The sequence below is a fragment of the Strigops habroptila genome, chromosome 2 (genome assembly GCF_004027225.2).
Source record: "Strigops habroptila isolate Jane chromosome 2, bStrHab1.2.pri, whole genome shotgun sequence".
NCBI lineage: Eukaryota > Metazoa > Chordata > Aves > Psittaciformes > Psittacidae > Strigops > Strigops habroptila.
In genome coordinates, this window is record NC_044278.2 from 13,656,080 (window position 1) to 13,671,936 (window position 15,857).

General features: G+C 38.4%; 1 protein-coding gene across 7 annotated transcripts in view; it reads right to left on the bottom strand.

Moving 5' to 3' along the window:
- Positions 1-15,857, bottom strand: part of LOC115601713 (ephrin type-A receptor 6) — a 490,729-nt gene that overhangs the window by 354,381 nt on the left and 120,491 nt on the right. For all 7 annotated transcript variants that reach the window (XM_030472043.1, XM_030472041.1, XM_030472045.1 and 4 more), the window contains one exon: positions 11,000-11,663. In XM_030472043.1, the coding sequence (XP_030327903.1) occupies positions 11,000-11,663 (664 nt within the window). The remainder of the gene's footprint in view (positions 1-10,999; positions 11,664-15,857) is intronic.

The window sequence follows — 15,857 nt, forward strand, 5'->3', positions numbered from 1 at the left end:
TAAAATACTATGGAACTCACACAGTATTTTATATGTGAGGTGTGTCAGATAGCAAGTCTTTGTTTAGACCTTTAGATCTACTTCAATCACCAAAACCTATTTATTGTCACTTGGATTATGACAACTCTTAAACACAATGGACACATGCTGGCTGAGGTCCAGATGACAGAAACAGTCTGGAGAGCACGTCCAAAGCAGGCTTCCTGTGAGCTGCTGGTAAGGAAATGCAGGGAGCGATGAGGCAGCTAGTGCCTCAGAGAAGCAGCTAAGGAAGGGCGAGACAGGGGAGACTAACAAGGAGCAGTGAAGGACTCCTGCAAGAGGGGCCGTGGGGGCTGCTCCAGTGGAGGCTGGTTCCACAGATAACTCACAGCCACTTTTCACTGCCTGAAATGTCAGGCTACATTGATTCAAATTATGGTTAAGAAGCTGTTGTGAACCATCAGCTGTAACAGCACTATTAAAAATCTATATTATAACACCATATCAACTGCATAAAGCTGTAGGGAAAAGGTAATATAGAGCAACCAAGAAGAATTACCTTCAATTTCTATAGGATGTTTTCTTTCATACCCTTGCTGTGGACAACAAACACCTAATAAACACCTAAGTTCCTCTAAAACCCAACAGAACTGCCCTGTGCAGTTGGACATCAATGTTCAGTACAGGAAGGTAAGAGAAAAACTTTGTAATAAAAAAAAAAATCATATAAAGAGTGAACCCAAACAATGTGGAAAATTGCAGAGAAATGCACTCAATCAAATGCAATCTTTTTGCCTGAAAGCACCTTAGACAGATGTATCCACTGCTTAGAGTAGGCTGATACAGAAGAAATAGAAGATAAACACATTCCAACTTTCTGAAAATTTTAGTCTAAACAACCAGATACCTGTTCAACAGACATCCTGAAAATGCAGTTTGCACAAATAAAGCATACACACCGTATTCAGTTTGACTTTTCAAATCCTACAGTCAACTTGAATCACTGAGCAGTATGCAGACTATTTCTTTTGTTCTATTTATCTTTGGAAGAATTTTTCTTTTAATCAACAAAACGCTGAAAATGTTAACAGAAAACTTTCTGTCACTTACTTACCTAAAAGGAAAATGAAAGTAAGACCTTTGGGATATACATGTAAACTTGTCACTAGAATCTTCCAAAGATTTCCCAGCAAAGGAGCCCTTTGGATACAATTCACTTGTTACATATCATAGTAAAAATATGAACCTTAAGTTTTAGGAATTTTCTGTCTTCAGGTCATGTTTTGGAGTTGTTGGGGTTTTTTTGTTTTTAAATGCTTGTGATACTGCATAGAGCTCTACAAAATGCTTTGTGCACGTCTTTTGAAAATCTAAATGAGATTATTTGAAGAAATCTAGATTATGGGAGATGAGAGCCAGAGATAGAAACAAAGATATAAGAGAAACAAACTTTTAAATATTTACATAAACACCAGCAAGACTGATGCTAAGAGAGCAGCAAGACCAAAAAAGCAAATTGCAAGTACTTCGAAGCACAACTGTATTTGTTCACAGTACACAGATAGAGGAATTGAGACACCTAGTAAGGAGGAATATTCTACAAAGTAGGTCAGTAAACAACTATTACAAAAATAAGAATACAATAAAGCTGTAAAACAAGTACCAGCAACATCACCTTTGTAAGATTATCACAAATATGTCAGAGCAGGGACAGATACTTAGAGATGCTGTTCTTCCCCTTTCCCCTCTCCCCACAATGCTCAGCTGCATTTCCTTTTTAAACTAGCACCAGATGCCATGTGAAACAGTTCTGTAAATGAGCACTTGATGCTGCCTGCCCAGCACGGCTCCCAGTACAGGTCTTCCAGCTCCTTACAAAAGACTGTAAAGCACTGAAGACACCAAAGTATTATGGCACTATAGACCCAAAAGAATGAGTTTCCTTTTCAGAATTCGGCATCCCAAAGTAATATAGCAGGTAACCTTTTGACGTTTCAGTTACTGATCGTCTCTTCTTGCCAAGAGACCTACAAACAGCAGCTCAAAAGGCATCCGTCTTCATCAGTTCTCTTGAAAGCTGCTGGCTCAGTGCTGTAAGTCACAGCAGAGAACTGCCCATCACTTGGACCTCCATCAAGCTTTGTCCCCATAATAAAGGTTAGGGAGCAATGTGCAACCCTCTCTCTGACCCTGCAGCAGCTCCAGGACACACTGCACTCAAGCAGCAGTGCAAGGCGATATACTGCTGGGGATGTTGTTTTCCTTAGGGAGAAGTTGTAATCACAGTCAAACTTCTGAAACCTCAAGAAGTATCATGGTGCAAACCCCGACCTAAACTACTGAGGACAGAAAAAACTCTGTAACTGGCATCTCAGTCTTCATGACAGTTCTCCCTCCTCTCCCTTTTGTCTTACAGAAAGATCTCTGTCATAACTGCTGCAGTTAGTAGTACTGCATTTGCCATGCAGGGGTTTTTTTTGTGGGTTTTGTTGTTATGTTTTTGTTTTGTTTCCTTCTCCCTCTATCATTTGGCAAGAACTTAAATTTGTGAGTAGACCCGAAACTGCCTTGCTCAACTAACGCCTCTAAGATGACATAGATTTTGGTGGGAGTGATTTCTGAGAACCTTTTAAATACCACTGCACTTGAAATCTAAGGTAGTCCATGACATGGAATGACTCTATAGCCTACATAAATCTTGCTGTGAAAAACAACTGCTTTTGATATTATTTTCAATCTTAAGTTCTAGGAAGAGAAAGATAAGTCAATTGGCTAAAGCAAATCTCGTCTCAGTTGCATTCTTACTAAGAGTTACAAAAAGCAAATACAGTTCAAGTTTTTAAACACTCATACATGCTATTTGTATTCAAGATAAACTTTCTGTCAGAAATGTCTTTACACTGATACTTCACTTTGCTTATGATTTCTAGGCTACACTACGCAAAAGGAAACCCTTTATTGATTGCTTTTGAAATTACATTTCTCAGCAAAAATGCTTTAATAATTGACTGAATAAAATGATGGGAAACCTCTATAGGAACAGTTCCATTACAGAATGTGTTTTATGGTTTATTTGTGAATATGTTACTGATTAATAACCTGCCTTGGAGGAAGTACTGGTGATTATCTTCAGATTTTGGAGCGTAACTTTATGAGTTCTCAAAGGGACATCATCTACATTGAAATAATAATGATATTCTAAAACGTTTCAATTATTTCCAACTATAAATTTAAGTGCTTGTGCTCAGCAACAGCATGAGAAAAATAATTCTTTTCTAAACCTAATTCCTAGATTCTGAGAATCTCTTATCCGGAATTTTCTGAACATTATATATGTATACATTCTTACAGCGTTTAAGAATTAAGAGATATTTGTTATTATTTAAAAAAAAAATTCACAGCCTACTGTAGTGTTAGAATTTGGAAACTTCCATTGAGCACCCTGACTACTGTTTCTACTCAGCTTATATTTATTTTTATTATTCAGGGCTCCAGCACAAAAAGTCAGTGACAAACAAACATTCTAGAAACTGAATTTCCACAGACAAATATATCAAACCCCTATTAAGTCAAAACTGTTACTTTGTTGCAACACACGGCTATGGACATTCTTAAGACATGATTTTTACACAATTGTGCTGTACACAAGGTGTTCCTTTGTCCAATTAGTGATCAAGTTTGTAAATCCCAGCTTCCTCACAAAGTACTTCTCTTCTGCAGCTTTCAACAAATTCAATGCCTAACACAAGGCATTTTGTATTCAACAAGTGTTATTAGGTCTTTACAAGTGAACCATTACAGTTTTACTCTTGTCCATGTGCTTGTCACAAAAGACCTCTTCAGAACTCAAAGATGTACATTTTTCAGCATATTGACAAAACCTACATACTGAAGAAAATACACTCAACCATAAGAAAACCTCATCACACTTCTCTTCCAGCTGGAGAAAAGCCCTCTACAACTGTAATGAGATACAAGCAACCAATACTGAATTTTTACATTCATTAAATACAGCAGCCCGCTCTTCCCGTTCAAGCAAAACTCGCCTACATTCAATATATTTGATTGTTGAAACAGTTCAGGTTGATCACATGTAAAGAGCAATGAACATTTTCCAAGTTAAATTAATCCGAAATATTTGAGCTCAAGCTTTAGCTGCTGACTCCCAGAACAAGAAAAATAATCAAGTGGCAAGCAAGAGAAAGATTGTATTAGCCAAGGATGGTGAGGCATCATTTATGTTAGTCTCTCTCAGAGGCAACATTGTTTTGAGGCCAGATCCCACCACCATGAGGAACACAGGACAGTACGCAGGATGAATACCTTCTTTCTTCACATCTTGCCATACTATACCATCAAACCTGTCAGTCTTTCTATTATTCCCATTTTTACCAACACAAGAAGAACTCATATGGTGGCATTCATGTTCATTTCTGACAAACAATGAATTTTTTAACACCAGATTTCATTAAAAGTTAAGAATTCAATTATGACTAGTTTGTTATTGTTGGAACATAGCATCTTACTATATATAGGCAAATCCATCTGCACTCAGATTTACAAAAGATTTGTGAATGAGACCTACAGACTTTATCCTCGTTTCCCACTCTGGCACCTCACACATGTAGCACAGCTCAAGCCTCTTGCCATCTCCTGGGCTATATGTGCCAATCCCTTCACACCTAAAGCTTGAGAGTCCGTGGACCTAAACTATTGTTATCCCGTGTTGAAACCTCAGGACACAGCCCCACTACAGACCCTACAGTGGGGAGATGTGCCACACATGAGCCTAATGTATGGGGTGGGGAGTAAAGGAAGATATCAAAGTAGCTAAAAAATCTGCACAGCAGGTTAAAAAATAAGAAATCAAGCAAAAGTTTTACAGTGTACTTATTATATACACAACTGAATAGATATGCAAATACATTTGTATTTATGTGTGCATTTTACAAAAACAATTTGCTTCTAGTAGTATTACAAGTTTCGCATGTGACCACGACTGGAGTGTACATGTTTCAGCAGAGCAAGAACAAATAATTGTAATTTACTATGGGCTCCTGCTGATGTCAGATCACGCAGCTGTATTACCCAGTCATACACAACAACAACAAAATCAATCACTCCAGTCTTCTGACAGTTTTTGTCTACTGTTTATCAAGGATAGCTGGTAGGATCAATATTCAACAGTATACACTAACACGAAACCTGAGGCAAGACATATCTGAGTCATGAGCACGCTTTTGCTTCTGAAACTTCGTGTCTATGTGTACAAACAGAAAATAGTGACAGTTTATCAGTTTGAAACTTGCTATTTAACCTAAACTGGCTTCCTTGTTCCACCATAAATCATCATAGAATCATAGAATAGTTTGGGTTGGAAGGACCTTCAAAGGTCATATACTCCAACCCCCCTGCAATGAGCAGGGACATCTTCAACTAGATCAGGTTGCCCAGAACTACATCCAGCCTCGCCTTGAATGTCTCCAGGGATGGGGCATCTACCACCTCTCTGAGCAACCTGTGCCAGTACTTTACCACCTTCATTGTAAAGAATTTCTCCCCCACATCCAGCCCAAATCTCCACTCTTTCAGTTTAAAGCCATTGCCCCTCATACTATCACAACCGGCCCTACTAAAAAGTCTCTCCTCATCTTTCTTATAGACCCCTTTTAAGTACTGAAAGGCCACAATAAGGTCTTCCCGGAGTCTTCTTTTCTCCAGGCTGAACAATTCCAACTCTCTCAGCTGTTCATCATAGAAGAGGTGTTCCATCCCCTTGATCATTTTTGTGGCCCTACTCTGGGCCATCCCCCAACAGGTCCATATCTTCCCTGTACCAAGGACTCCAGAGCTGGACATAGTCCCTCCACGCGAGGTCTCACCAGAGCAGAGGGGCAGAATCACCTCCCTTGGCCTGCTGGCCACGCTCCTGTGGATGTGGCCCAATACACAATTGGCCTTCTAGGCTGCAAACGTACATTGTAGGCTCATGTCCAATCTTTCATCCACCAATATCCCCAGGTCCTTCTCCTCTGGGGTACTCTCAATCCCTTCATCCCCAGCCCGTATTGATATCAGGGGTTGCCCTGACCCAGATGCAGGACCCTGCACTTGGCCCCGTTGAACTTCACGAGGTTCAACCATCAAAGTAGGTTTCACACCAAATACCATACTTCGATACACATTTCAGAATCAAAGTGAAAAACAGTAATTTCTGAGGATTAATTCTGTTTACAAACAGCAAGTTTCCTACAGATGTGTAACTTTATTCACATGCAGTTAGAAAATCAAGGCTTTAATTTGAACTTTTACAGTGAAATATTCTGGAAACCAGCTAATGGCAGCTATTTGCAAGGTTCCTTATTTGCTCAAAAGAATGCAAGTCAAGTCAGTATGATGTGACAGGAGTGTGTCAACAACTCACGTTCATTTGATATCAGTGAGGTTTCCTTGCTACATAAAATCAAATAAAAGTTTTTTTGCTTGCCTTTTTTTAAATCCTCATTTCTGAAGCAGTACCCCTTTCCAGATGTTTTATCAAATTTCTTGTGTTACAATTTATCCAGCTAAACAGATCTGCAGATGGCTGTAGGTTAATGTCCTGGGTTCAGGGCAGGGGGTGTGAGCTGCAACATGAATTTATGTGTTATTGAGATTTTTCTGGCTGCTAACTCTGGCAGCCATTGAGGACAGGTGCCCTCATATACTTATTTAATTCCTAACACTTTGTGGCAGTAAGAAAACCTCAAACAAACAAAAAAGTCAGCAACAAACTTAAGAAATATTCTCAGCTTTAAGACACTGAAAAGAAGATATCAAAATGCTCCTAAAAAAACCCCAAACACACACAAACACAACAAATCAACCCAAACCCAAAACCATGCATATCTTTACAAGCTTTGCAGAAGCCAGCCTGGTACCTACCCAGTGTATAAGAAAGGGCATAAACGTAATTTTCAAGAAATAGAGAAGCTATCAAACCACCCTAAAAGTGTTGAGAAAAAGGCAAGTGATTAAATACAGCAAAGTCGTATCTCTTCAGATTAGTCAAACTCACTAAAAACCCATCTTTCTGATAGTAAGTAATATCACATTCATTTCACATGGTCCACCACACAATTTTCCTTCTACTTCATCTAGGCAACAACATTATTTTAATTCACACTAATTGCAAGCCCTAAGGACAAAAGTGTTCTCTATTTGCAAGTAGAAAAAAAGTACAGTGCAAATGAAAGTGAGCTACAGCATGAAATAGTTTGGCACATGACCTGGAATTTAGGAATTAAAACCAACATGCATGAACACAAAACTGCTACCAGTAGCATCTGCAATAACTCCCCACAACAGATAGGCATTTGAATTTTAATCTACTGTAAAAATATACTCTTTTCTCTAATGTGTACAGTTCTTGAGTTCAGAACAAGTCTCATTTTTTTGCAGTATGCTAACAGTTAGACGTGGTTAAGTATATTCAGAAGCTTTGAACAAGTTACCTACAGATCCTGTAGGTTACTTAACAGTAAGCTATACTGTTACTAACAGTAACTAAACTGTTCTCAACACACTGGGGTGTACATTTAGTAAGTATAGATATTTTAACCCAGTTGTGAATTCTTCTCAGACTCTTTCACTCAGAAATGATGTTTTTAAAAGCAAATACAATAGATAGGGAATATTGATAGATTCACACAGACAGATATGCATAAAGCTACACAGGTTGAAGTAACTGAGGTGTTGCCAGTTAGGTTATTTTCAACTGCCAAAATCTGCTTTACTTGCTGCCCTACAATTTCAACAGCAGTGGTAAAACTGATCAAAACTTTTTTATTCCCATTCTTGCTCCTTTGTGAAACTGCTAGCAATGACAAAGGCAGAATATAATTCCTTATGCCATTTAGTACTTACTGAACAGAGACTGTGTATCTCCACAAATATCAAATAGAAATTTACTTTTTAAGTTCTGTGACAGATAAGCCATACTTGCCATGAAGACCTTATTATTCCTTAACTGAGATACGTGCTGGTGTATAACTTGATGTTTGACACCATTTGCAAATAAGAAAAAATATTCAAGTTATTAGCAAGTATTGCCCACCACCCACTTACTTGCCAGAACAGATTTTAAAATACAAAATTATTATTTCGAAAGTTATTTCAGAAGAAAGAAACAGTGATCAGTTTTCAGTATGTCACAGAGTATGTCTACAAGAAGCACTGACAGAATGGCATCAAATACTTCCAAGACTGAGATTTGTAACTCCAGCAGTGGAATAGCAGGGACAAAAGGACTTTGGGTTGGGATTTGGGCAAGGGACCTAGAAGACATGAAGACTGTATAAATGCACCTCAGGGCTTCTTATCAGACTTAGATGTAGCGGCTTCTCCTTCCCCCAGCCTATCCCCCACAACCAAGCTAAATTTTCCAATTTTTTACTTTAGAAAGTTAGCAATGTTCAGGTATCTTACAATTTCATGGGTATAAAATAGTTCAGGATGTATTGACAAGCGACAAATCTTTTAAACTCTTAATTTCTGATTCATGTCTCAGCCAAGAAGCAAAGTCTCAAAATAGGGCATTTCTGGTCTCTGAAAGATTGCTACCAACATAGGTAGTGATCTTAGTTCAGTTCACAATGCTCAACACAATCACATTGTAAAAATGCATTCCCAGCTGTCCAAGCATACGTCTCCACCAGCAGCTTTAGCACAAAGGGAAACATGGCCACCCTGACAGTAACCCTCCCAATTCATGCTTTAATCACAAGAGATGGACAACGGGCACTAGTGAAATTAAACTGCTGATCTTTACTTCTGGAAGTATCTTATACGTTTAGGCTTGCCTTAAACATGATGCTCATGAAGGAATACCAGACAAATCTATGTCGAAAAAAAATACAGAAAAAGTAGTACTAACATTAAAGTACACTGAAGATTAATAAATGGACAACTTCAGACACCTATGAAACTTATTTCAAAACGCATATGGAAGCTCTAGTAGATTATAATTTTCTAAAGCAGTAATTTGTTTCTTTTGGGTCAAACAGATAAGAATATGCCAACACTAATGGCTTTGGGTATTTTATTTCTCTTGGGAGGTACCTGTTCAGCAGCAGACTGGGCTGCCAACTGAAGAAACAAGTGCAGCCAATGCATAGCAGAGAAGTTTCCGGACAGGTTTTCTTGTGGTCTTTGCTGGTTATATTGCTTATTAGAGTTCTAGAGTATGACTCATATAATGGACAGAAATTCATTGAGCATTAATGCTTTGAAGAAAATCCTTATCCATTAAGAGAGACACCTTTTGACCTTATGTAGAAAATTATACTTGCTTCCAGTAATGGCAATGTCAAAATTGTATCTTTGCAATGAGTATATTTTGATAATCAATGCCAGCAAGATCAGACAAAGTGAATTTCATTTTCTGATTACAACTCATAGTATGCTTTTAATGTTCTATGTTATCTAAGGCTGCCATACAGCTAGCGTAATACCATCAAATCTTAGGAGCTGTAGAGCAAAATATTTGGGCAACAGCAACAACACCTGTGTGATCTACGAATATGGACTCTCTTGTCCTTCTTGCTACAAAATGAATGTTGAACCAAAGGAGACTGGTATCTCAGTGGCTACCGAGGCTTTCTCTACAATCATTACTACAGAAAAAGTACTTTATTCTCAAGTCATTATGAAACTATTATGTTCAGTAAAAGAGAACATACAAAGTACACTTATCCTTTAGCAACAATTTAGCTAATAAAACAACTAACTCCTAAGAAACTGTGCAGTGTGAAAAGATCCTTGCCTTTTATGGTGGTCACCTATCCATCAGTCCTAGCAGGTGGAAAATAAGTCTCAATGTGCACATCCTCCATGGATAGTAGTCTTAAATTGAATCTATAGAAGCTCAGAGTCCTGGGCTTTACTCAAGTATACACAACATTTCTAGTTTTAGCAATGTATTCATGTTCTGAACAGCAGAAAAGTAACCTAAATTTTTCCATTCGTGCATGAAATCCAGTTATCACAAATTTGACAAATGCAACCACTCTTTCAAGAGTGGCAGAGAGGCACAACAGCACTTGGATTGCACAGAAGACATGTGGGTTTGCTCCTGCATGTGTTCACTGTCCCACCCATGAAAGTAAGGGGCTGATAAGGGAAGAAAACACATTTCCCTTTGTAGGTAGGGGACACCTTATTGTTTTCTACAACTCCCTGAAAGGAGGTTGTAGTAAGGGGGGTGTTGATCTCTTCTCCCAGGAAACAAGCAATAGGACGAAGAGGAAACGGCCTCAAATTGTCCCAGGGGAGGTTCGGATAGGATATTAAGAAAAAATTTTTCACCAAAAGGACTGTTAAGCATTGGAATGGGCTGCCCAGGGAAGTGGCTGAATCCCTATCCCTGGAGGTATTTAAAAATATGCAGTTGTGTTACTTAGGCACATGGTTTAGCGGTGGACTTGGCAGTGCTACACTGATAGTTGGACTGTGATTTTAAAGGTCTTTTCCAACCTAAACAATCCTATGATACTATGACTAGATTCTTTTTTTAGGCATATACAGGGAAAAGAAAAAATTTTTTGTCAGTCAATGCTCATCTCATCCTGCGACAGATATCTAAAATATGGTAGAGAAATCCTGCTCTAAAGCATACACTTATCTCCAGTAGGTACAGGAGTCAAGGTGACTATCTGATCTATACATATGTACTTTGTGTGCAGCTACAGTTAGACAAAATCAAAGTCATCCTTAGTAACTGTTTTCTTAGAAATCCACAATATACTGCTTTCAAATAACCTTGCTTATTTCTCCACAAGAGGCATTCCTTGAAAATGTGATGCCATACTTCCACTATACGAGATCTCTGCTGTGCATATAACATCATAAGATTTTTTTCTTTTTAAGAAAACAAAAAAACCAAAAAAACCCCTCCAAAAACCCCCCAAAAAACCCAAAACTACCAACCAAAAAAACCCCCCTAACAAACCAACCACAAAAACAAGCAATGTTTTCTTACCATGGCAGGAGCCATCCACTTCTTCATATCCTACACTGCAGATGCATCGTCCTAGAGGCACAAGCCAATCCCCATCTGCTCCACAATACAATTTTGGAGTATCACGTTCCTCAGCGCTCTTCACACAGGAGCCCCGTACTTCCACCAAAGAGGAAGAATCAACCCTCGGAATGGTATCAGGAAACATAGCCAAATTACGGACTGTGAAAGGGCACTTTTTGTAATAAACACGGACTGAGACCAAAGCAATGCATGCTCCAATGTCCTGAAAAGCAAGATAAAATCCTTTCTTGTTTATTGGCCCAACCTCACGAACTTCTGTGTTGAGTTTAAGAATGCGGTCACCCAAGTCCATCTGGGTAAAGCTCTCATCAGCTGCAATAGTATCAATTTTAGTATATTGATTTGTTTTGAATTTTACTCCATGAGACTCATCTGACTCCATGTAGTAGAGATTGAAAGTTTCCTTGCAGGTTCCCAGTACCCATGGAATACTGTTGCAGTCCCTCAGGGTAAACTTCATTTCCACGTAAATTTTCTGTGCAGCATCACGGGAGATCCAGTTTGTTTGAAGCCAGTTGTTTTGGTTTGGTTCCATCACATTACATACCTGGTAAGTATGAATGGGACGATTGTGTTCATCCATCTCAGTTATGGCATCCCACTGAAAAGAAAAAAAAATTAGTAAGCCTAAGAATGTTCCTGGGCATGTTATTCAATCATCTATGCAGAAAAAATTTGCTAGAACAGTCCTGTTTGGTATGCTGGTGGGCTGGCTCTGACAGTCCCCCAGGCAATTCCCACAGCTCAGGCACCTGCAGCAACTGGCAGCTGCGATACAGCCACTCTGGTTTCATGGGTCTGAGATGTTTGGTGTAGGTTGTCCTGCTTTACACAACTGCACAGAAACATTTAACTTTGTATATAGAGATGCTACATTGATGGCTCCATAAGGTCTGTATTACACTTGTTTCTGCTTTAAAAAAAAAAAAAGGGGAAAAAAAATATCTATTACAGGTATCATATCATGGTTGATGCCTTTATAAATTGTCTTCCTTATGGTTCAGAGGTGAAGGAAATTTTTTACTCTCCCCTCAAAACTTAGATTTTAAATCGTCTCTGGAATTCACGTGGAAAAGGAATTCCAAGTGCTGCCAGATGCAAGCAAAGGATTGGGATTCCTGATCACTGCAGCATGCACCTGGGAGGTGTGCCAAAAAATAGGGATTTTTCCTATCACAGCAAGAACAATGTCATCATCTGAAGGTCTTATCCTAAGAATCACAAAACATACTTCTTATATGATAGCCAGACAATACTAGGCAAACAATCTGCTGACTTTTAAGAGGTTCTTACGTAGTCAAGGGCTTCTGGCCTCTGAACACATTCAGAAAAAGCAAAGCTGCTACTTCAGCATTCAGATTTGGTCAAAATTGATGATGGACTAATTAGCACAGGGCTTCTCGTGCCATTCTCCCCAAATTGGTTTGAATTATGATTAAAGCCTACCGTGTAGTAAGCATTGAAACACCCCAAGTAGACCTTGGCTTTAGGAAAAGAAAAGAGGACTTTCATGTTCTAACTGGCCAGGCCCCTTCCCTTTTAGCAAGCACGAACCCATACAGCTTGAATTGATTCAAAATTCCACAGCCCTGAAGGATTAAATAAGCAAAAATAATTTTTAAATTAATTAAAATCCACAGCTCCAAGCCTTAAAACCTCATCGGAAAAGGTTCTTTAAAAAAAAAAAGCAGATAAGCCTCTCAGTCATTGATCCCCATTTTCTCTACTACATTTATTACATGAGCCAAGAGCATACCACCATTTTCGTCACATATAAAACACGTACTAGAAGTTTAAGCATTATTACACAAATTTCATATTATACACTAATATAACCACAATGTAAACAAAGAAAACAAACCACCCCCACAAACCCAAAGAAAAAAAAACTATACAGACAGACAAAACCCCCAAACAACAAAATGAGAAGCACTGAAGGTTTTCTGCATTTATTTGTGTCAAGCTACATTAAAAGGAGGATGTGCTACATGCTCGAGAAAGGTCTCAAAAAAAACCAACACAAACAAACAAACCAAAAAAAACCCCAAACCCAACCAAACAAAAAGCCCACCACACCAAACCCAGAATATAAGAGTAGCGGGGGGATGACAACATAGTTTTTTAGAAAGAGAGCAGTCTTCAGAACCAGAGTAAACTAGCTCGAAGCAAAAAAGTCTCAACATACCACTGCCTTTTAAAACTATTAAGGGAAAAAAAAAAAAATATAACCAACATATCCTCCCCTTACCATGGAGTTCTCTTCAGAAATATTTATATATTCAATTTGAAGCAATATCTTGATTTGAACTTCCAAATTAAAGCCCTGAGGTTAGCTGCTAACCATGTAGTTAATAACATAAATCTTTTACTTCTGTAGGAAAGTAAAGGCTCAGCACTTCAATAACTCGGTTGAAGAATAAAACAAGATGGACTGATCAAACACAGGCAATACAGCAGTTCACTGAAAGGAGACCTTGCATGCTTCATGCCTGTGTCTTTCCACTAAGCTCCCAGATAGCCTGCTGACAAGTCCCAATTTATGAAGAATTCATGCATTGGGCAAGAAAAACATTTAGAAGGCATTTACAAAAATGTTTAACATAAGTAGCAACCTAATCATCATACACATAAAATAGTTTCAAAAAAGGTTAACATCTAACATTTCAACGTAGCCATCGCACTGAGACATGCTGTATAAGGTGTGCTTGCAAAAACAACTGTGAGTTTATTGGCACGTGCTCCTAATTACTAGTGCTGGATATTAAGTGCAAATGAGGTGAATTCCACCTCCCCCAAATGACAATGTAATTTACTGAAAAATCTAACAGAACTCAATCTGTGATTGTCTCTGACAAGGACACATTCTTCTTTAGTGAAATACAATCTGCTTTTAATTTTGCGTAAGTGTTGCTTTTTCCTCCTGATAAAAACAGCCAGGAAATATTAAGCAATTGTTAAATTCTGCACAGACAACAAAAAAAACCCCACAACTTCCAAACAAATTATCAAAAACACATGTCTCTTCTTTTGGGTGTATGTCATATTATAGCCCCGAATTAATTAAAAGTATTTGTAAACATTTCAGTTGTGCACAACTATTCTTCACTTTGAAAACAGATTAACAGAAGCATCTCTTTGGTGATGCTGGCAAATGAATGTGGTAGCTCTCCCCAGAATACCTAACCAGACATACACAAAAGTTAGCAGCTGTCTGGTTTAGACAAGCTGAGACTTCCTTCAAAGCAAGGCTCTTGGTGTCCCAATGCACTGCATTACTTTCAAAATTTTTTTTGTTACATCGCTTTCAGTGAGGAAAACCACTGATAATGATGGAAGCAGCAGCAGCACAAAGCTAATCCTTACAACTGGAGTTCAGGGACTTAGGAAGAAGAAATATCAAAAACACGGTTTGGAGGAAAGACTTCAAAATTCCATTTTAATATTGAAATCAACAGCAGCATGAATAAGAGGTTACATTTTACTTTCACATGTGGCATAAAGAAGAAGTAAATGTCACTTACATAGAAGAACATGCAATTTGAAGATTGGTAGAGAGACGATTTTAAGATTACTTGTCATATTCAAGTACAAAGTATGAGATTAGGCTACAAACTGTTCTGAGATTTTAGTTAGATAAAATCTCATCTGTTTTCATATCTCTACGAGCTACTTTACAACCTTTCTGTTTCAGTTTAGAACTTCACTAATATTTAATAGCTGTACAGAGAACACTATAAAGAGCAAATTACCTAATTTAAGTCTATTCTAGTTACATATAATACTAAAATCTGTTTTCAGTGTTTCCTGTTTTGTTATTCTTATTTTAAACCAAACACTATAGATATACAAAAATAGCAAGAGCTATTTACTACAATTCAGCACGTTGTATTGCCAAAGGCTGTATGAACATTACAAAAAGAGAGATTGCATTTTGCATATTTTATGTTATTTTAAAACATACTGCCTGTTAAGACAATGTCTTAACATGCTACAGAGAAGTAAACGCAGTGGACCAGTTTCAGCCTGATGGAAGCAGCCGTAACTTCCCTGAAGACACCATTTATTTCAACAAATTCTGAATCTTGACTTACCTTTAAACCACAGCTAGCCTCTTTGAGGTCATACTGTGCTGCTTAAAGAGAGATGTTCAATTGATGATAGGCATGATTTGCCTAGTACTAACCACACACAAACGGTGGATTTAGAGGGTGAACGGAGAACAGAAGGGACTGTGAGGATATTAGCTCATCCTGTTATCACCTCCCAGCCCTCTCTGGCAGCACCTAAAGTTGCATGTTCCCATATAAACCCTACAGCTCTTCTGTGACTTCTAGTGCCAGGCGCTGTCTATGGGCAGCAGAGAGCAGTCATGGCACTGCACCAAAGCCAAGAATAGAGCATCTGTTCCCATGTGAAGACCTGCATTGCAGGCTCTTCTCCACCATGTTACCCAAGCCTCTCGGTTCCCATGCTGGCAATCTCAATAATGCCATTTGCATAGAAGCAAGGCCAAGCAGATTCCCACTGTTTAGCAGCAGACCTATTTGTGCTTGAAGAGTTCATTGCAATAGATTATTTGTATGTCACACATTAAGAAGCTTTTCCAATTAATAGGGGTAGTTATATCAAGCAGTTGAAAAGGTCTACTTCATAATGAGCTGATATCTAGACAACTTCACATGTAGTGAAAGACACTTTTCCCACAAGTTGTCACGCTGATTGATGATTTAATAGTGGGTTCTTAATTTTAGATAACAGTTATTCAGGCCCTGAACCAAGCAGCAGTTGCGTATTC